Below are 21,871 nucleotides of genomic sequence, written 5' to 3'. Positions count from 1 at the left end.
CCCCTTCCCCATCCCCACCCTGACCCCTGACTCCGGGCCACACACCCCCACCTCTGGCAAGGTCACCCGTGCCCTCTCAGCACAGTCACCCCCCCCACCTCACCCCCCCCCCCCCGCCTCCTCCCCCGGCCAGGCCCTGCCCCTGGCCTCCGGCCTGGCCACTTTAGGACTCTGCCTGCCCTTGGGCCATTCTGACACTTCCCAGCCCCGGCTCCAGTGGCCCTCGGCCTCACCCTCCCCCGGACTCTCTCCCAGGCCCCGGGTTCTCCCCTCCCCGGCCCGCCAGCTCCCGGTCTCTGCAGCCACCCCTGCACCTTTCCCGCTGTCTCACCAGAAAACCAGCCCCAACACGCCAGAGCCCCAACCCTCAGGTCTGCCTCCAGCCCTCCTCCCCCCTCCCCCTCCCTCAGCCCCGCCCCGGTCCCTCCCGGCCCCTGGGGCCCTCCCAGCCTCCCGCAGACCGGCTGGGCTGGGCTGGGCTGGGCTGGAGAACAACAGTGCTGGAGACACCAGCGCTGCCGGAGGAGGGCAGAGGGCCGGCCCAAGGCCCCGGGCGCTGGAGCTGGCCGGAGCCGGACCCAGAGGTAAAGGGGAGGGAGCCGTGCCTGGGGTGGGGACTGTGGGGCGAGGAGGTGACCCCGGTGATCCTGACTCCTGGTGAGGGGGATGAACTGCGGGGAGAGGGAGGTTGGAATGGCGGAGTCCCTGGTCTCTGGGGTGGGGATGGGGGATAGGTAGCCTCCCGGGTTTCTACGAAAGTAGAAGGAGCTGGGCTGAGTGGAAAGAACAGGGTGCTGGAACGCGAGCGGAACAGGGATTCGCAGGTCCCGGAAGAGAGGAGAGTCAGGGTCGTTGGTGGAGGGCTGGTGTAGGATCTGAGACTACCAGGAGCCTTAGAGGGCTTGGCAGGGACCGGGGGCCCGTCCCTGCACCCCAAAAGGCCTCTGTGGCTCTTTCGCAGCTCCCACAGCTGCCCCTTCCTGGGCCGGGTCATGCGCTGCCCCAAGTGCCTTCTCTGCCTGTCAGCACTGCTCACACTCCTGGGCCTCAAAGTGTACATCGAGTGGACGTCCGAGCCCCGGCTGGGTAAGGCCTACCCGGGACCCCGCAGCACCCCACCAGGCCCCACGCCAGCCAGCCCCGAGCCCACCCTGCCGGCTAACCTCTCGGCCCGTCTGGGCCAGACTGACCCTCTGCCCTCAGCTTACTGGAACCAGCAGCAGTGGCGGCTGGGGACCCTGCCCAGTGGGGACAGCACTGAGGCGGGGGACTGCCGCGCTTGGGGAGCTGCCGCTGCGGCTGAGATCCCCGACTTCGCCTCCTACCCCGAGGACCTCCGCCACTTCCTGCTGTCGGCAGCCTGCCGGAGCTTCCCACGGTGGCTGCCCAGGGGCGGCGGTGGCCAGGTGGCCAGCTGCGAGGATCCCGACGTCCCCTACCTGCTGTTGGCTGTCAAGTCGGAACCAGGGCGCTTTGCGGAACGACAGGCCGTGAGGGAGACGTGGGGCCGGCCGGCTCCCGGGGTCCGGCTGCTCTTCCTGCTGGGGTCCCCAGCGGGCAAGGGGAGGCCTGACCTAGGCTCCCTGGTGGCCTGGGAGAGCCGCCACTACAGCGACCTGCTGCTCTGGGACTTCCTTGACGTCCCCTTCAACCAGACGCTCAAGGACCTGCTGCTGCTAGCCTGGCTGGGCCGCCACTGCCCCGGCGTGAGCTTCATCCTGCAAGGCCAGGATGACGCCTTCGTGCACACCCCCGCCCTTCTGGACCACCTGCAGGCCCTGCCGCCCAGCGCGGCCCGTGGCCTCTACCTGGGTGAGGTCTTCACCCAGGCCAAGCCCCTCCGGAAGCCTGGGGGACCCTTCTACGTGCCTGGGTCCTTCTTTGAAGGCGGCTACCCAGCCTACGCAAGTGGGGGCGGCTACGTCATCGCGGGCCGCTTGGCACCCTGGCTGCTGCGGGCGGCGGCCCGCGTGGCCCCCTTCCCCTTCGACGATGTCTACACCGGCCTGTGCTTCCAAGCCCTGGGCCTGGCCCCCAGGACCCACAAAGGCTTCCTCACGGCCTGGCCGGCAGACCGCACTGCTGACCCCTGTGCTCTCCGAGACCTGCTGCTGGTGCGGCCCCTTAGCCCCCAGGACAGCATCCGGCTCTGGAAACAGCTGCGGGACCCTCAGCTCCAGTGCTGAGACTCGGAGGTGGGGAGGGTCGGGGAGGGCAGACCTGGCCTGGGCCTTGGCGCCAGCCCCTTGCTCAGCCTCTCTTTCTAGGCCTCGGTGCGAGGAAGGGGGTCCTGGAATGGAGGCTGCCTGAGCCCTCCCTGGGCCTCCCCAAAAGGCGACAGACTGTTTCCGTCTTTCAGTTTTTGAAAAATATGCACTCCCCACTCTGAGGCCTGGAGTCGTCATCTCTGTCTACGGGGCCTTGAGGTAGTTTACAGAGCAAAGTTCAGCTGCACCCTGACCTTCACACCAGACACTCTCCCCACCCTTACTGGGCAAGGCCGGCCCCGATGGCCTCCTGGTCACCTTGCTGGACACCAGCTTTGACCCGTTCTATGGGAGACAAGGGGCCATCTCTGGAGGACCCCACCTCCATCCTGTTTGCTGAAGCTGACCTTCCAGCTTGCAGAAGTTTCTGGAGGAAGAAGATAGCTCAACAGCCTTGGCCTTATTTATCTCAACTGGAGAAGCAGGGGTGGTCCCAAACCACTCATGCTGGCCTCTCCTCCCACATCCCAAACTCCAGGAAACAGAAACCAGAGGTAGCATGGAGCCAAATGCAGAGACATAGTTTATTCACTACCTGCTGACCCCCTCTCACTCTGAGTAAGTTCCGCAGGCTGACCTGCCACGCCCACCCCCAGGCCTGAGGGGCTTCCGGTCCTGCAGGTGCCCTTGCCCAGCCCCTGGGAGAAGACCCTGTAGCTAAAGGCGAAGAAGGGGCTGACCAAGGCCCCACCAATGTAACAGCCTGGAGGAGCAGGAGCCGCCCCGAGTACTGCCCTGGCCCGAGCACGTTGGAGGGAGCTGTCAGGGGAAGGGGGTAGCATCCTGCCCGTCGCCTCTGCCCCTCAGAGGCAGAGCTGAGGAAGGTGGGGACGGGGCAAGTAGCCTCACTTCTCAAAGTGATCCAGGGGGTAGTGTTCCCCATAGGTCTGGAGGTGATGGGCCAAAGACTCCTGCTGCTTGCGGAGCTGGGTAGGCATCTCCTGATACACATCTGAGAAGAGCAGGTTGGGGCTGGGCTTCAGCTTCCGCTCGGCCTGCTCAAAGGCCTCCATCACCTGGGGGACAAGTGGCAGTGGGCAGGCAGCCGACCTCTCACCCAGGAACCTGCTTCCTACCTGTGGGATCCTGGCGAGGGGTTAAGCCCCCTGAGCCTCAAGTTCCCACGTGGCCAATGGAAATAATCATCGTAATAGTGGTGACGGGCTTCCCTGGTGGCGCAGTGGTTAAGAATCCGCCTGCCAATGCGGGGGACACAGGTTCGAGCCCTGGTCCGGGAAGATCCCACGTGCCGCGGAGCAACAAGGCCCGTGCGCCACAACTACTGAAGCCCGCGCGCCTAGAGCCCGTGCTCCACAACAAAGAGAAGCCACCGCAATGAGAAGCCCACACACCACAACTAAGAGTAGCCCCCGCTCGCTGCAACTAGAGAAAGACTGCACGCAGCAACGAAGACCCAGCGCAGCCAAAAATAAATAAATTTAACAAATTAAAAAAAAAAGAAAGAAAAAAAAATAGTGGTGACAACTAATGTCCCAAATCCCAGCATCTCCATCCTTAGCAGAACCAGGCACTATACTAAGAGTATGGAATTGATTCAGCCTCTCAGCAGCCCTAAGAAGCAGGCAGCTCAGAGGTGAGGAAACCGAGGCACAGAGAAGAGAAGGGACGTGCCCACGATGACGTGGTCAGGGGCAGAGCCAGGAAGCACATGCTGCCCGACACCAGGGTCTGCCCTGCCCGCTGGGCCGCAGTGCTTCTGGTGTCTGATGACCAGGGCCGAGGAGGGCAGTGCACAGACTCTGGAGGACACTTAACACCCCATCTGGATCAGATGCAAACCCTCAGACAAGCTTCTGAGGTGGGTACCCCAGTATCCCTCTCCAGAGGCGAAGGAGCTGAGGGCAGAACACGGCTGAGGTGCACGTGTCCTGGCATCATGACATTAGAGACGTCACCAGGGTTACCCCCGAGACTGCCAGTTCAATGGCCCCCAAGCCCCAGCCTCCCCATCCTTCCAGGGTTCTCTGTGACACACCATCCCGGAACATGACCCCTGGGGTGGTTTCCAACAGAGGGCGGTCCTTCCTCACCTTCTTGCGGGACTGCTTCCTCCAGGCCTTCTCCTGCTCGTCGCCCCACCAGCCACAGCTCTGCAGGTAGTGCCTCAGCCGGGAGATGGGGTGGTCCTGCTTGTCCCAGTAATTGACCTCATCCACTGAGCGGTACGCCGAGCTGTCGTCACTGGTGCTGTGGTGCCCGATCCTACCAGCGGGAGGGGGACCCAGGGTCAGGCTGGCCGCCCTCAGGTGAAGGTCAGGAAGGAAGTGGTGGACTAGGGGAGAAGGGGGGAGATGGAATAAAGGCCGGAAGGGGCTACGCGGTACAGGGCAGTGGGGTCGTGCCGCGGGGACGGTGACCAATGTCGGGGAGGTGCTGAGGGCAGCAGCGGTCGAGGCTGGGGGTGGGGGCCGACGGGGGGCGGCAGGCACCTGTAGGTCATGGCCTCAATGAGGAAGGGCTGGTTCTCCGCCACGGCCCGCCGCCGGGCCTCCTTGGTGGCGTTGTACACAGCAAACACATCATTGCCGTCCACGCGGATGGACAGGATGCCGTATCCCGGGCCTCGAGCCGCTGTAGGGACAGGGAGGCAGGTCAGGCCCCAGGGCTCAGGTGGGACAGGAGCAGGGAGTGGGGAGAGAGGGGAGGAAGGAGAGGGCGCAGGCAGGGCGGGGAGCAACCACCAGGGCCCGTACCGATGCCATCCCCGCGGTACTGCTCGGAGGTGGGCGTGGAGATGGCGTAGCCGTTGTTCCGGCAGAAGAAGATGATGGGGCACTCGAGGGTGGCGGCGAAGTTGAAGCCGGCGTGGGCGTCCCCCTCACTGGCCGCTCCCTCTCCGAAGTAACAGATGACGACCCTGTTGGCGTTGGCCCGCTTGGCCGCGTAGGCTGCCCCCACCGCTGCAGGAGCAGAGACAGGCGTCTCCCTGCACTCATACCCTCCCCGCGTCCACACCCTCGCACCCCAACCGGGGCTCCGGCCCTCAGGCTAGCTGTTGCCAGGCTCTCAGGGGAAAGAAAACACCTGAGCCGCCCCTCCCGCTCCCCCAGGAGCTGCCCCGCCCACAGTCTCCTCCCCTCGGCTGACGGCAGCTCCGTCCTTCCAACTACTGCTCAGGCCACAAACTTCAGCATCTTTGACTCCTGACTTTCTGCCACGCCCCCATGCCCGCTGGACCTTCAAAACGGAGCCAGAATCTGACCGCTCCTCCCCAGCCCTTAACCCCTCCCTGGCTGTCCCGGCCCCGCCTCTGGCCCCAGCAGCCTCCTCCCCAGCCCCCTGCTCCTCCCACCCAGCCTGTTACCCTCGGGGCCGCAGCCGAGCCGGCAGGTGGTTCTGCAGCGACTCCTCCCCCTCCCCCAGCTCGGGTCCACTCTGGGTCAAAGTGTCTTCAAAAGGCGACGGCCTGAGACCCCACCTGTGCGCACCCCTCCCTCCACACCTGCCCCACTGGCTCCTCCTGGCACCTCCGACACATCATCGAGCAGGCACCCGCCTCCAGATCCCGAGTGGCTCCCTCTCACCTCCTTCTGGTCTGTACTGTCACCTGGGGACACCTGTCCCCACCTTCCCCCGTCAAGAACCGCTCCCTCTCAGCTTTACTTTTCCCTGCGGGCCTTATCACCCCTGACATACTCCATGTGCTACTTCGTCCTGTTTACTGTCCGTCTCTCCCACCAGTGGCAGCACCAGGAAGGCTGTGTTTGCTGCCTCTGTTCAATGCACCTAGGATGGCACCCAGCACACAGCACGGACTCCGCACGCTGGCCAACTGAGTGACTTAACTGGTCACCCAAATGGCAGAGGAGGGCCAGGCCCCACCTTATGGAAAGCCTACGAAATGGAAATCAGTGAAAATGCTGCCTCCTCCCAGAAAGCTGCCCTGTCCGCCTCCCACCTCAGACACAAACCGCTCCTGGTAGAACACACCGGGCGAACGTGCCCAGGGCCCTCTCACGTGCCAGGCACTCTGCTAAGCCCTGTACACGCCAGCTCACGTGTCTGCCCTGGAGCAGACTGACCCTCGACCGAGTGCAGGCTCCCCAGGGCGGGGGGCGGGGGCTGTCCACAACCCTGTTTTTGCACTGTGTGGCCATAGCCCGGCCCCTGGCGGGTCTGCTTCACAAGCAGTCACCTTTAACAGAAGCCACACCGACTGCGCTAAGCATCGTGGGCTTGCGGAGTAAGCTTTAGGGGAGTCACTCAGGGCAGGGGCAGGGGCAGGGGCAGGGCAGGGCAGGGGCAGGGGCAGGGGCAGGGCAGGGCAGGGGCAGGGGCAGGGGCAGGGGCAGGGGCAGGGGCAAGGGCAGGGCAGGGGCACGGGCAGGGGCACGGGCAGGGGCAGGGGCAGGGGCAGGGGCAGGGCAGGGGCAGGGGCAGGGGCAGGGGCAGGGGCAGGGCAGGACAGAGGCCGGGGTGGAGAACCCAGGCTCTGGAGCCACATGGTCCCCGATTCGAGTGCCTACTCTCCTTGCTACCTGCCGGGTGACCTTTCGTAAGGAAGCTGGCATACGCTCAGTCCCACGCAGCTGGCTGTGCTGGTGAATGGACACAGCGGGGGCACAAGCGTGGGAAACTGAGAGCGTGATTGTGCCTGCTCAAGCCTGCTGAATGGGGCAGAGACACCACTAGAGCCCTCCTACGAGGGTCCCAGACAAGAGGGGTCTTGTAAGTCTAGAGCCCAGACCAGCGCTAGGACCGTGACGCCACCAGGAAGCCCCCGGAAGGGATGGAGGAGGCTAGGGCCCGAGCAGGGTAACGACGTCAGACTGCGTGTGCGGGGTCCGGGGCGTGCATCCTCACCCTGAGGGATCTGCGTGGCCAGTGGAGAGGAGATGGTGACGAAATGGCGCTCCCTGCAGCCATAGTGGACGGGCATCTGGCGCCCCTTGCCCAGGTCGCTCACGTTGCCGTAGCACTGGGCCATGAACAGTTCCAGGGGGTAGTTCCGGTACATGAGCACACCTGGTGCAGGAGAAGGCAGGGTTACCATGGCGGGTGGTGGGCGGGACAGGCCAACCCTGTGAGGGCCCCTGGGCCAGGCCCTTCCTGCCCGGGACCTGTTCCGCTGACTGTACTACAGCAGGGAAGGCTCGTTCGGATGCTTATAGGGACCCGGCGGGTGCAGGAAGCAGGAGGGCAGAGCAGAAAGCACAGGCCTGCCTCAAGACGGAGGCTGCTGTTCAAACCAACTAACCTCTGCCCAGGGAGGCCAGATGGTCCAGTTTTTCAAAAGGAGCAATCCAGCTTGCTTTTGGGGGGGGGGGGTGCTAGGGGAGAGGAGGGGAAGCTACCTGATTTTTAAGCGTTTCCACTAATTCATCTACTTAAAGACAAAATCATCATATGAACCAAATAAAAGTACGGGCCATGCTCACGACCTGTGGACTAGAGGAAATATTCAAACCTGCTCATGGCAGTAAGATCCTTTCTTCAAACAAAACCCCGGTGGACGCCCACCTCGTCATCAAAGGTGCCACAAGGTCGCACCTCTGTGACCCAAGCTTCGCACCACCTGGCTCGCACAGCTGGTGGGGCTGGCGGGGGTTCCTTGCGGCCGCTCCAGTGGGAGGTGGGCAGGGGCCACCACTCTGCTGCGAGGGGGACCGACACAGGTTCCAGGGTTTCCAGCACTGGGGACAGCTCAGTGAGCGCTACGGTTCTCAGTGCCCTTGTTCTCCCCACTTCACAGGAGACACAGAGTCACACGGGGAAGTAGCTGCCCAGTCAGGACTGGGACAAGCGGGGCCTGCCTTTCCTCCTTGCCCCGCACAGGCGCCCTCGGCAGCTGCCTGGATGCAGGGCCTTCCATGACCCTTGGTACAGGACGGCTCACTCCTGCAGAGGCGGCCGGGGCCCAAACAGCCCCCGTGTGCAGAGCCCAGCGGCCGCCCGTAACTCCAGGACCCTCGCTCCAGGCCCTGCTTGGAGCCCTCCCCAGAGAGATCCCCTCAGCAGAAACAGTGCAAAGCACTTAGCAAACGTGGCAGGGGCCTGGCTTGCGGCCCAGTGCCCGGGCAAATCTAATGATGCGGAACCACGGACAGTATCGCAGGGCGTCTGTTCCCCTGGAGCATGTGGGGTGGGGGCGTCTGGTGCAGCTGAGACAGTAGATCGTCCGAGAGCAGACTGGAAGGCTGTGCTGGTCCAGGGAGCGCGCCGGGCAGCCAGCCCGGCCAGGCCACACCTGCCCACTGAAGAGCTGCCCCTGGGTGAGAGGCCTTGGTCACGACATCGCCTCCGACTCCGAGCGCTTACCCCACGCCAGGCCCTGTGCTGAGGGCTTTGTGTCATCTGCCCTGTGAAACCCCTCAACAACCGTCTTGGGAGGGTTCACCGTCTCCCACTGTAGATGAGGAAACTGAGGCAAGGAGCAGTTAAGCAACCTGCCCAAGATCGTGCGGCGCCTGAGAGGAGGGGTCAGATCTGGCTCCCCTGCTGGGCCCCACGCCAACAGCTGCTCTGGAACCCCAGCCTCAGCCCCCCGGGCTCCCTCCTGCACCCGTCTCTCCTTAACACTCATCCGTTTTCTTCATGCCTAGTCGCTGCTCCTTCCATCCTCTCCCTCGTTCACTCAGAAGCTAGCCGCTCCCAGGCTGGAACCCGCCCTAGCCGCTCCCAGGCTGGAACCCGCCCGCCCGTCTGCTTCGGCTGCGTGAAGGGTACGGCACCTGGGAAGAGGCCAGCTCGGCCTGACCTCACTGCAGGCTCCCGGCAGCCCCGCAGCGCAAGGGGTTGCCATCCCGTCCTAATCTCTATTTCAAAGATGAGAAAACTGAGGCTCGGAGAACGGAAGTGACTCGCCCCAAATCAAACAGCTGGTCACCGGCAGGGCATGGAATGGTCAGGAGCACAGGCTCTTAACTGCAACACTGCCAGGCCTCCGCGGAGGGGAAGCCCCCTTAGGCCTCCCTGGCAAGGTGCCGCTCCCAGAAGAGCACACTGGTAACTAACGTGGGCCTCGCCTTCACAGCAGAAGGGACTGGGCCTGACCTGTCTCGATGGGGACCACAGACCCAGGTCCCTGGCACCTGCGCCACAGGGCCGGGCCACGGGCAGACATACCTGCCTCCCGGTACTGGCCAAACACCAGGTCCGTGTTGTCCAGGGCTGCTGCACTCCCCACGTGCGTCCCCTCCTCACCATAGTTGGTCATGTAGAAGGATATCCGGCCCTGGGGGTGGAGGAGGGCCCAGAGGGCCGGGTTCAGTTAGACTGGGCGATGACAGAGAAACATCCAAACACTGACCAACTTCTGATAACTCTGTGATTCAACAGATGCTTCCTGAAGGCCGGCTCTGGGCCAGGCCACGCTGGCGTTCCTGCCTTCACAGAGGAACCGCCAGGCTGGTTAGAGCCAGGGTGATGGGGCTGCGTGATGGGGGCTGAAGGGGTACCCGCCCCACTGTGGAGGGGCATCGAGGAGCAAGGCCTACGCCGAGCAAAGGTAGGGAGGGTGGAGGTTTCCAGGCAGAGAGAACAAGAAAGGCCATGAGGTCAAAAGGGCTGGGACATAAAGTGGGAGGGGTGGAGAACGACGAGGAGGGAGAGAGAGGCAGGGCCCAGGTGGCGCAGGGAATGACGTATCCGGACTTTACCCTGAGGACGATGGTAACCTGCCAACAGTTCTCAGGGGAGAGATGTTTTAAAAATGTCTCCCAGGCTACCACGTGGGAACGGATGGAGAAGACAGGAATGAGTGCCAATCGCCAGGTGGGAGGGGGTGCGGCCTAGCCTGGTGGTGGCAGGCGGCAGGGAGAGGATGGCTGAGAGTCTTGAGAAGCAGAGTGAGCGGTGCAGGGAGCGGCAGCCCCTGTTGGTTAGCTGCACCGGTGCCCAGGGCAACTCCATTCTCCTGAGCCCCCTAATCCCAGAGCCTGGAAAAATATGTTCCCAGCCTCCCTTACAGTCAGAAGCGACCACAGGACACAAGTTCCAGCCAGAGAATTAAGTGGAAATCTGCTTTTGCTTTCTTGATAAAAGAGATCACTGCAGCTGCTGCCACCCCTTCCTTCCAGGTTTGCACACAGCCATGAAGCCTGGACCTGTGGCAGCCACCTTGTGAATGTGAGGCAACAAGCACAGGGTGGAAGCCAAGTCGGCCACGACGGTGAAGCAGAAAGGGAGGAAGTCTGGGTTCCTGATGGTGGTGCTGAGCAGCAGAATGGATTTCTAACTAAATACCTAAGGGCAGAGTGAATGAGAGGGGAAAGTGATAGTGAGGGGGTGGGAGGGGACAGGGAGTACCAGTAGGTCTCCAGTTTGGGCAAATGGGTGGACGGCAGTACTGTCACTGAGAAATGGCCTAAGGGCGGAAGAGGAGCAGGTCCGGGGGTGGGGAAGGTGCTGAGGTCAAGTCTGGACGGGCTGAATTTGGTGAGGGACACCCAGGGTGAGAAGCCAAGTAGATCGGGGGCTAAGAGGTAAAGTCTGGCTGGAGATCCGGGAGCCCTGGCACAGAGGTGGAGGTACGCAGGACTGGCTGTAAGGTAAAAATGGAGCCAACCGGCTCAGCAGCCGCAGGACGCCCTGTGCCCAGGCCTCATGTGTGCCGCAGGGGCCTCCTGTCGCAGTGGGGGAGCCAGATGAACAACGCCTTCTTCCAAGTGGGGAGCCAATTAAAAGCGATGAGTGGGGCGGATGCTGGGTGCTGAGGGCCTGGCAGGGCTGTCGAGGTTGGTGTGGGGAGGAGCCTGAGAGGGGGGGCCCCCTGAGGAGACGGGACCTGGGCTAGTGGCAGAGGTCCCTGGTTGCCTACCTGGTATCAGAGCCCTCTTCCTCTTTGCTAACAGATCTCATTCCACCACAGACAGCATCTGCCCGGACTAAAAGACTACTTTCTCAGTCTCCCTGGCAGCTGGGAGTGACCGACGAAACGTGTGATGTTATTCGGTGGGACTGCCTGGAAAGTTCTATAAATGTGGGTGTGGGGAGATAGCTGGGCGGTGCCACGTTTGACCTTCCACCTTCCTTCTGCCTCCTGCCTGGAACGAGACGTGATGGAGGAGGCTCCAGCAGCCATTTGGTTTATGAGGGGCCCTGGGGGCTGAAGCCCGCGCTGGGTATCCAATGACATTGTGCTGCCACCACACCAGCCCCGACCACCTATTTTCACACTTCTTTCATGCAAGAGAAAAAACCTATTAATCTGTTTAAACTGCTGCTTTTATTTCTGTTGGGATGGGGGGCTGCTGGGATAACCCTAGCTAAGGAAGGCTGAAACCTGATGGCTGAGCTGATCTTACTGAGGGTTCCCTGTGTCAGCCAATGGGCAAGGGGCTTGACATGCCGGGTCTCACAGAATTCCCACCCCCACCCAGTGGGGTGGGGTGGGGTGGGTTCTCTTGTTATTTCTATGTTTTAATACACTAAAGAAACCGAGGCAAAGACAAGAAAAATCACCTGCCTGAAGTCACATCTGTCACTGGACCCACGTCCGTCAGGTTCCAAAGCCCCCGTCTGCGCAGCCAACCCAGGGGTCAGGAAGGAGCCCAGGCATGTGAGAGAGGGTGGGAGGGGTGGCCTGGCACTGAGGCCACGCAGAGGGAAGCAGACGGCCGAGGCCACAGTGAGTGGGAGGCAGGCTGGACAGGAAGGGCAGGGGTTGATGCCGTGGACGGGAGGAGCCAAGGGAAGCTTCTGGGCTGGGCGGAGAACCCACACACGGTGCTCCCGTGAGCAAGAGAACCAGGGAGCTGGCTGCCCGCCTGATCTGCTCCGAACTGTCCTCCGTGGGCCTCGCGCTTTCAGTCCACAGTCGGGTCACAGGGGGGTCACCTGGGGGCCTGATACAAGTGCCGATTCCCAAGCCCATCCCCACTCCTGAGGATGAGCCTGCCCAGCGTTCTTCCCGCTTTTCTAACAGGAACCCCAGGCTCCTGCTCTGTCTCCGCAGCCTGGGAGGGGCGGACTCCAGGCCTCTGCTCCCTCAGTTCCTGGGGATGGGCACGTGGCCCCGGCTTGGCCGGTCAATCACATGGGCTGGCTCAAGGAGGGGTCTGTGACCAAAGCCTGGCCAATAAGCATCAGCTCTGGGCCTTTTGCTGGAACATTAGGGACCAGACATTCTCTTTCTACTGATAAATAGAAAGGATAATAATTGCAAGGCTGGTATCCATGACAAATGCCAGTTTCACTGTTCCTAAGGCCATTACGTAGGCCACCATCAATCCTCACAGCAACCCCATACAGTAGCTAGAGACGAGAACACTGAAGCACTGAGAGGCTAAGCAACTCCCCCAGGGCCACAAAGCTAGAGAGTGACAGAATGCGGACCCTAACTGCAGTCTCGCTCCAGAGCCCGTACCCGGAACCCTTTCTCTGCCACCTCTCCGTGAATCTGGAGCTTCCAGAGACCACCACAGCTTGAGAATGAAGGAAGCCAAGGCAAAGGAGAGTAGAAGAGACACTCAGAGAGAGAAACAGGTCTGAAAACATGTTCTGAGCCCCCTGGGTCCAGCTGTGCCTGGAACAGGGCCTTATGGACTTGCAGTCAGTCGAGTCAGCCAATTCCCTCTTTGCTGACGCTGCTTTGACTGGGTCTCCGTCGGCTGACGCTAGAGCGTCGCACCGCAGCACACTGGACACGGGCACTGCCGGAAGCACCGAGAGCCGCCCTGTTTCTCAGGACTGTGAGTGCCCGAGAGGAAGGGGAGCCCAGTCTTCTCCTGCCTGCCCTCTCCCAGCACAGCTAAGCCCCCAGCCCGGCGTACAGTAGGCTTTCCGTGATCTGGTCCACCCTTCTGCCCTCGGGCAGGACCCTCCCACCCTCTTCCTCCAGAGCCCCAGCAGACCCCCAAGAGCTCTAAGCACCTCAAGACAAGGATCTCCATTCCACTCCCTCCTCCTTGGGAGCTGTCTTGTGGCCCAAACACAGGTAGGGGGACCTCAGGTAGTCCCATGCCCCTCTCCCCAGCCCGTCCCCACGCACCTGTCTCTGGGACTCATAGAGGATGCGGTCCATGGTGTTGAGCAGCGTCATGGTCTTGTAGAACTTGAGCACCTTCTCCTGGGGCAGCTGCAGATGGAGGCACAGACAGATGTGGGCCAGGTGGGACCAGAGGGGAGGAGACGGGCAAGGGGCCTGGGCATGGAGGCACGAGGTCGGGGGGAAGCGGCCTCTCACGTGGGGATCCTCGCTGGGGTTGATGATCTGGCCCTGCCGGTCCATGACGCGGTAGATGGGGATCCCAGAGATGACGTTGGGCTGGATGAACTCTAGCCTGTCTATAAACTCCGCTGAGGCCCCCGGGAACTGGGGCTTGTCATCCAGGGACGAGAAGTGCTGCTGCTGCCTCTGGGGATGCTGGGGAGAGAAGGTGGGGGGCGGGGGGAGGAGACACCCATGTCAGGAGCAGCAGAGGTTCTGCAGGCTCAACCCCGCAGCGGCAGGCAGCACGGCCTGGTGATTAAGCCACCACAGCCGCGGTGGACTCTGGGGCCTGATGCACAGGGTCTGAATCCCGGCTCCGCCACCTTCCCAATGTGTCACACTTTGGGCAAGTTCCTACAACTGCTTTGTGTCTCAGCTCCTCAGCTGTAAAATTGGGGTGAAAAAATCATAATATCTATCACACAGGGTTGCTGTAAAGATTAAATAATCTAATAAAGTGGCAGGCAGCTCAAGAACCAGTAGTTATTATTATCAGAGGCCCAAAGTCCTCACCCTGGCATTTCAAGGCCTCTCCAGGGCTGACCGCCGCTACCCCGTCCTCTCCGTCTCCCACGGCTACCACAGACACACACACACCCCTGCACAGCGACCTCCAGTCAGCCAGAAGGGCTCTTTACTGACCCCTCTACCCACCAGGAGGCCACCCAGCTTAGAGCTTATGTCTGTGAGCCCTTAAGAGTCAGCCTGCCAAGTCCAAATCCCTTGCTGAGTGACCATGGGAACGGGACTTCCCCTCTTCAGATCTCCCCTTTCTCAACCTGTAAAATGGACAACACCTCATGGAAACACTGCGCGGCTCAAACAAAATCACGTGTATAAAATGGCAAGCAGAGTACTTGTACGTAGAGTAAAGGCTCAAAGATGCTGATTATCGTTTCTACCACCACATCTCTTGCTCTCTTCTCTGTACTAAAGGCCTCTTTCCCCATCACCTGGCAAACTGCTCCACACACTTCACCACCCTCTCCACTCCAGTTCAGGCGCCCAGACTGACTCATTCCACAAATATTTGAGCACCTGCTTCGTTCCACGGCCCGTGCTGGGTTCTGGGCACCTAAGAGAGGCAAGACACCTACCTGTCCCCGCCGCCCAGCAAGGAAGATAGAGCCTCAACAAGTAACACCGAGCGGATGAGGGTGATGCGTATTCTCCCAGGAGAAGCCATGGGGCGAGAGCAGAGTGGAAAGAGGGTAAGGTTCCCCTGAGGAAGTGATATGAGAGCTGGGACCTGAAGGATATCTAGGAGTCAGGGAAAGAGCACTTGAAGCTGGGGTAACAGGACCCGCAAAAGGCAAAAAGCGAGCAATGGCAAGTCCCCTGTGGAACTGGGAAGGAGTCCCGTGGGAAGCATCACCCCCCCGACCCCGGCTGAGAGGAGGCCTGTTGGGGAAAGCCCGGGAGAAGCCTACATGTGCACCAGGAAGGGAACCAATTCCATTTCTCAGCACTGGAGCTAGAATGCCTTGAACTAGTCTCAGCATTGCAACAGCGCCCCTATATTAAGCCTTTGCTGGGTACCAGGCTGAGGTCCGCACGCAGAACCCTCACTGAGTCCTCAGAGCACGTCCGTGAGGCACAGAGTACGCACTGTTGCCCTTCAGACGAGGAAACCCAGGTTCAACAAGTGGGGGCCACTTGTTGCAGTGCGCAGGCTTCCTTCAGACGAGGAAACCCAGGGGAAACCCAGCGCCCCTATATTAAGCCTTTGCCGGGTACCAGGCTGAGGTCCGCACGCAGAACCCTCACTGAGTCCTCAGAGCACATCCGTGAGGCAGAGAGTACGCACTGTTGCCCTTCAGATGAGGAAACCCAGGTAATACAACCTCCCTGCACCAGGGCCCAGGGCTAAAACAATTAAGTCAGGACTGGGCTTCAAACCTGGGCAGGGCTGACATCCAGACCCCTAAACCCAGGCCCCCAACCCCAGCTGCCACTGCTGGCCCACTTGGCACACGTCTGCATCTTTACTTTCCACCGGCCGCCAGGTTCCTCTCAGCTCAGTAACTGCGGCTTCACTTCCAATAGGCGCTGAAGAAGAATGTCTGGGCTTGTCATGAGCTGGATCCCACACATGGGTGCTCACATGTGTTCCCCGCCCTCACTCCTTTAATTGCGGCAAAGAGGCCGTCCCAGGTTCCAGCAGGGGAATGTGAACATGTGTGCGTTTATCTGCATTTATGATTGTGAGGATATAAAGGAAATTATACTCCCAACGGCAGGGCGGGTCCAGGCCTGACAACAGCACGGCAGCGGCCCAACTCTCGCAGACCGTGCTTCCTTCTTCGGAGCGCTCACGCGGCCGGACCCTTCCATTCACCTAGAGGATCCATTCCTCTCATGTGTATCTCCCACACACATCACAAGCTCCAGGGAGGCAAGGAGCATGTCCACATCGGTTTACAGAGCACACACTTCAACAGGCAATTACTGACTGAACGGATGAATGAGCGGTTAAGTTCACTGGCTTAGAAGCAGACTGACCTGGGTTCCAATTTCTCAGCTCACTGCACAGCCCTCTGCAAAACACCGTGTCTCTGAATTTCCTTATCTGCGAAAAGGCTGCAGAGGGCTGCTGCAAAAAGTTCCTAAGGCACACAAAGGGTTCAGCAAAGGCACAGGACATGTTACATGCTCAAAAATTGGTAAAAGAGGAAAACAACCAAAATCTAGGGTCAGGAAATGGGAAAAAGGAAATTGATTGGCACCCTGGGAAGATGGGGAAAAGAGGAGCTGGGGAGAAGGGCTGACTGCATCTCAAGACTGTATTGTAATTCCAGACCGAGGCCCCAGCGGACACTCTAGAGAGACTGAGACACAGGGGAGACGCCATCTGGGGAGGGGCTCTAGGACGGGAGGCCAGGGGCCAGGACAGGGTCACGGGGCTCCGAACAAACCCTGGTGTCAGGGCAGGACTGTCTGCCTCCAGAGGCTGGAGAGCTACAGTCAGGGTACCTTGATGCCCCCTGTACCCTGGAGTTGGGCTTTGGCCGTGCCCCCTCTTCCTGGGCCTGTAGAGATGAAGGTGGTACCTACCCCACGGTTACTGTGTTGATTCCTTGAGCTACCAAAGGGCTCGGCACAGTGCCTGGCCCTGAGGAAATGCTCCATAACGGGAGTGGGTGCTAAAATGCCTGCAGAGGAAGTATGCGTCTCCACCCATTTTGCCTTCTTTTTGGTGGGGGAGTGGGTTTGTCCTGGTGCCAGTGACCTTCAATGGCAGAAGCTGCACAGATTTACACAAAGCCTTGAAGCCACGCTCTCTCCTACCACACAGGACACAGACACCTGTTCTGGAAGGCCAAGGTCCGCCCCACAGGTACTGGGGTGGCCCCTCCTCGAGCCACTCCCTATGGGGCCACAGTTAAGGGCAGGGACTCGGAGTTGACTGCTGCCTTCGGGAGTGTAATTACGCTCCCGGAGCCTCAGTTTCCGCATGTGTAAACCGAGGGCGGTGTGACCATCTATCTCACAGATGGTCCTGAGGATTTTTTTTTTTTACAGTGTTTCTTTTTTTTAAATTTTATTTATTTATTTTTGGCTGCATTTATTTATTTATTTATTTCGTTGCTGTGCGCGGGCTTTCTCTAGTTGCGGCCAATGGGGGCCACTTGTTGCAGTGCGCAGGCTTCTCATTGAGGTGGCTTCTCTTGCTGCGGAGCACAGGCTCTAGGCGCGCAGGCTTCAGTAGTTGTGGCATGAGGGCTCAGTAGTTGTGGCTCACAGGCTCTAGAGTGCAGGCTCAGTAGTTGTGGCGCACGGGCTTAGCTGCTCCGCGGCATGTGGGATCTTCCCGGACCAGGGCTCGAACCCGTGTCCCCTGCATTGGCAGGCGGACTCTCAACCACTGCGCCACCAGGGAAGCCCGGTCCTGAGGATTTAAAGAGCCCGTGTGTACAGTGCTCAGCCCAGTGCCTGACACGTAACAAACACTCGATAAATATGACTAGCTAACAAGTGTACTTGATGACCGTAGTGGTCAAACAAGTAATCATTGAATATTTGCTCCAAGTCAGGCCCTGAACTGAGGGCTGGGGACAACGGGGAGAGACGGATGACAGACACTGAACACACAAGTTACAGTCAGGAGGGGCGATGTCAGAGGAGGCAGGATCGCGGAGAGGTTAGTTACCACACAGGCAGGGTAGGATGAGGGCTGGAGAGCCAAGCGGCCTGTGTTTGAATCCTGGCTCTGTCCCTTTCCAGCCACATCACCTTGGGTAGGAGACTGTCTCCCTGAACCCGCGTCCCCTTGTGGAAATAAGAATTTCTATTTCACTGGCTGATGGTGAGGCGGGTATAAAGCACCTGCCGTAGCTCGAGGAGGAAGCCTTTCACTAGCTGCATCACATGCAGCAGGAGGAAAAGCTTCCTGGAGAAGGGGGAGTGAAGCCGAGGCCTGAGGGACGAGCAGGGGTGAGCCAGGCAAAGGCTGGGGGGGAGAACACGTCAGTCCTTGGGAAGGACAAAGGCTCTGAGGCAAGAGGAGAGATCCCGGCACCCTGGAGACCACCTGGCTGCAGCACGTTAACCACGGCACTTAACTACGTGCCTCGGCGCCACACCAGGCACCTGCTGTATGATGCCTGTGTCTCACTGAACCTGCACGGCACCCAGGTGAAGCAGGCGCCATGACCACACCTCCATACCGCACAGGCGGCCCTGAGGCTCAGAGGGGTTAGGTGACTTGTCCATGACCCAGGGAGGTCATGAGCAGCGATGTCAGCATATGAAGCCAGGCAGCCTGCCCACTACAGGGAAGCTGGAGAGAAGAGCGGGGTCCAGCCAGGGAAGGCTGTGTGGATGGTGCCGGTTAACCGAGTCCTCTGAAGCTAGGACAGCTGAGGCCGGCCAAGCCTGCTCCCTCTCTGGAGTCTCAGGCGCTCTGCCTCAAACAGTGCAAAGCTGACCTTGGCTTTACTTCCAGCTCAGGAATGTCAGTGGCCTCATCAGCGGCCTCCCCTTCCAGGGGGATCCGGCTGGGGAGGCCAGGGAAGTGTGGAGATGGATCGGGCTTTCTGTGGCCTCGGGGACCCGGGGGCTTTAGCAGCACTAAGCTCCCCCAGCCACTGAAGATGGGAAGCATCCTGTCCCTGCATCAGTCAAGGCCACAGCAGATTCACTGTTCCTGGAGGAAAACAGCAGCCCCCATTTCTTGAGCCCTTACCGAGCACATGGATATATGTGTAAGTGCTTCCTAAGAACTGTTTCCTTTAACCCTCACCGCATCTCTGAGGGAGGTACTGCTATTGCCCCTGTTTTACACATTGAGACCGGTCACGGGGTCAGGAAAGCTTCTCTGAGGAAGTGAGCTCTCAGCCTGACACCTGAAGGACCATATCCCTACAAAGGCCTCCGGGTGGGAGGAGCTCATCCAAGGAAAGGGGGAAATGGCCCGCGGGGCTGAAGGGCAGTGAAGGGAGGGCATGATGGGGGCTGAGGTCGGCTCTTCCCACCCCCTCTTCCCACCAGCCCCAGGCAGAGGCTGATGATACACACCAGGTCTGGACTAAGCAGGATGTTGCAAGACCTGAACCGAAGCCCTACCCCTTCTCCTCCTGGCAGCCTGGTACTGTGGAAAGAGACTGGGCTTTGCAGTCCGGAGCTCCAAGTTCAGACCTCACCTCTCTAAGCTTCAGTCTCCTCCCCTGTAAGAGAAGAAAACTACCAGTACATACCTTGCAGTATGGCAGTATGAAATACAATAATGGTGTCAGTTGGCACTATAAATGATAAAGTGCTTCATTAAGACACTAGGCAAGGACTTGCCTCGTGGTGCAGTGGTTAAGAATCCACCTGCCAATGCCGGGGACACGGGTTTGAGCCCTGGTCCGGGAAGATCCCACATGCTGCGGAGCAACTAAGCCCGTGCACCACAACTACTGAGCCTGCGCTCTAGAGCCCGCGTGCCACAACTACTGAGCCCACGAGCCACAACTACTGAAGCCCGCGCGCCTAGAGACCGTGCTCCGCAACGAGAAGCCACCGCAATGCGAAGCCCGTGCACCGCAATAAAGAGTAGACCCCGCTCAACGCAATTAGAAAAAGCCCAAGGCAGCCATAAATAAATAAATAAATTTATTTTAAAAAAATTAAATGAGAAATTCAGTTCCTCTGTCACACTAAGCCACATTTCAGGTGCTCAGTAGCCACGTGTGGCTAGTGGCTACTGCACTGGACAACACAGATATAGAACACTCCTATCATTATAACAAGTTCTATTGACCAGATTAGGCTCAAAAATCTTTGACTAAATGCTACTACGCCTTCCCTCTCCTCAAAAAAAAAAAAAAAAAATTCCTTTTTAAATCTTAAGAAAAAAACAAATACTTAAAAGTGGAGAAGAAAAAACAGGGACTCTAAAAATATATAAGCAAAACGTAGGGACTCTGAAAAACCTCCTGCTCCCCCCAATCCAACCCGCCAAAAAAAAAAAAAAAAAAAAAGGAGGGGAACTAGGCGGGAAGGGCAGCAAGGAGACTGAGCCAGGAAGGAAGCAGATTTAATCAGTCTTGAATGACCCTTCCCTACTCCTGCCCCAGTACAGCCCACCCCCACCGCACAGGCCCAACCAATGGGCTCTAGGGAGCTCAGCTGTGGGGAATCTGACTGCTCCAAAAAAAAAAAAAAAACTGACCGAAAACAGCCCAAAGGCAGGGACTCTCCCACCTCCATCTTGCTCCAGCAGCCCTTCGGAAATTACCTGCTTCAACTCCCTTCCTAGATGTCCCCATACCTCACTCCCAGCCCATCTTCTTGCCCCCGTTTCTCTCCCTAGCTAAGAGCTTCTTCCCAGATTCCATCTTCCCTTCCCCATGGTTTGGGCATCAGATGGTCAGGCCCAACCCCACAAGATCTTGATAGATTTCCCGCCAAGGCCCTCACCAATCCAGACCCTCCCAAGGTCACCTCCTTTCTTCTCCCCCATCTCCGAGGCCAGTTTCTGTCCCTTCCCTCCACCCTCACTTTCAACAGCGGCCGACATTCCGATTGCACCAGGTCCTGTTCTTAGCACTTTACACATTTAATTTACACAACCCTATGATGTGGCCATTGTTAGCATTTTACAGAGGGGGAAATTAGGTCCAGAGAGGAGGTCCCTTGCCCAGAGCTACAGAGCTGGAAAGTGGCAGATTAGGGACATGGCACCACATGGTCTAGCTCCTGAGCCCATCTTCTTAACCACGACTCTCTTATATGCGAAATCTTAGTTCACAGCTTTTCTCAGCCCCAGCCTCTCTCCTAAATAACGGCTCCTAACTAGATTCCTGCTGTGTGAGCTAGCATCAACCTAACACTTTTGACAAGAAACAAGGCATTTCTCAAGTGTTTCTAAGAAATGTGGGCTAAGTGCTCTGTCTGGACCTCTCTCCCCCCGCCCCCGATCCCACTCACTCATTAATTCAACAAATATTTATTGACCATCTTCTCTGTACAGTCACCAAAACCGACAAGGCATTCTATCAGGGGGCACAGGATCAAACGACTTTTTTACGCAATTCATTTTAAAATCAGAGTTGGAGCAAAGGGCACCATAAAAGCCCCTGCTGGGAAACCTGATCTCTCTTTTCTACTCCTTGAAGGGTGGGGGGGGGAGTCTTTACCGGGAAGAAAGTCTGTCCCTCACAAAGGCAGTTTTCTCCAACCCCTGAGAGGAAAGGTCACACCTCCCCCCCCCACACCCCCGTGTCCTCCAAGCGGCCTCCCCTGGGGAACGGCGGCAACTAATAAGAAACTCCCTCGCTCTCTCCAAGTTGTCTCTCTCCCTCAGGGTTACAAAGGAGCTGCCTGGCTTTTCTCCTCCTAAGGAACTGGAAGTTCTTCCCTTGGGTGTCCTCTCCAAGTGGTTCTTCCAGCCCTTGTCCCTTCTGTAACAGCCCTTCCTCCACTCCCTACAGGGAACCCCCCCACTCTGAAGACAGCGTAAACATCCCTATACCTCCTTGGAGAAAACTCCCTGGTGTCCCAGGTACTCACTGATCTAGCCAGCCCACGAGCCCCTGGCTGCCGCAGGAGCAGGAGGCCAACCCGGCCCAAGCCTCGACTTGACCCCCAAACCCTCGCCGCGGCAGCCGCCACCGCCATCTTGACTAACAATCCCTCGCCGATCCGCCCCTCTCCTCGGCGAGCTTGGGGCTGCCCTTTCATAAGCCTGACTCAAATGCCAGCATCACCCTGCCAAGAAACCACCTGTTACTAGTCCTGCGGTCTCTAGGACACATATGTAGGTGAATAAAACAATCTAGCTTCCCCAAAATTACTCTGACCGCCTCATCGCCGTCGTTCCTGTAACAGGCAAAGAAGAGGGCAAACCTGACCAGAGCCTCAGGGTTTCAGGGCCCGGGGACCTCGGGTAGGACATGTCAAGGCCTTCCCTCTCTTCTCTTCTGTCCAATGGCTTTCCTGGACTTTC

General features: G+C 59.2%; 2 protein-coding genes across 3 annotated transcripts; one reads left to right on the top strand and one right to left on the bottom strand.

Moving 5' to 3' along the window:
• Positions 1-326: 326 nt before the first annotated feature.
• B3GNT8 (UDP-GlcNAc:betaGal beta-1,3-N-acetylglucosaminyltransferase 8) lies at positions 327-2,681 on the top strand. The gene is made up of 2 exons (XM_057534177.1): positions 327-584; positions 962-2,681. The coding sequence occupies exon 2, from the start codon at positions 993-995 to the stop codon at positions 2,184-2,186; it is 1,194 nt and encodes a 397-aa protein (XP_057390160.1). The 5' UTR covers positions 327-584; positions 962-992; the 3' UTR covers positions 2,187-2,681.
• A 91-nt stretch (positions 2,682-2,772) lies between these two features.
• On the bottom strand, positions 2,773-21,568 carry BCKDHA (branched chain keto acid dehydrogenase E1 subunit alpha). 2 transcript variants are annotated; one of them, XM_007168020.3, is made up of 9 exons: positions 21,436-21,568; positions 13,414-13,593; positions 13,219-13,305; positions 9,354-9,462; positions 7,092-7,253; positions 4,982-5,188; positions 4,718-4,859; positions 4,319-4,490; positions 2,773-3,283 (listed from the first exon to the last, which is right to left on the bottom strand). In XM_007168020.3, exons 1-9 carry the CDS (start codon positions 21,541-21,543, stop codon positions 3,113-3,115), a joined length of 1,338 nt encoding a protein of 445 aa, XP_007168082.1. In that variant the 5' UTR covers positions 21,544-21,568; the 3' UTR covers positions 2,773-3,112. The 2 variants fall into 2 exon arrangements, with proteins under 2 accessions (XP_007168082.1, XP_057390158.1); XM_057534175.1 differs by having other exon boundaries at positions 4,982-5,192; positions 7,093-7,253.
• Positions 21,569-21,871: the final 303 nt, after the last annotated feature.

Source organism: Balaenoptera acutorostrata, chromosome 19, assembly GCF_949987535.1.
Source record: "Balaenoptera acutorostrata chromosome 19, mBalAcu1.1, whole genome shotgun sequence".
NCBI classification, from domain to species: Eukaryota; Metazoa; Chordata; class Mammalia; order Artiodactyla; family Balaenopteridae; genus Balaenoptera; species Balaenoptera acutorostrata.
This window is presented reverse-complemented; position numbering and strand designations above follow the sequence as displayed.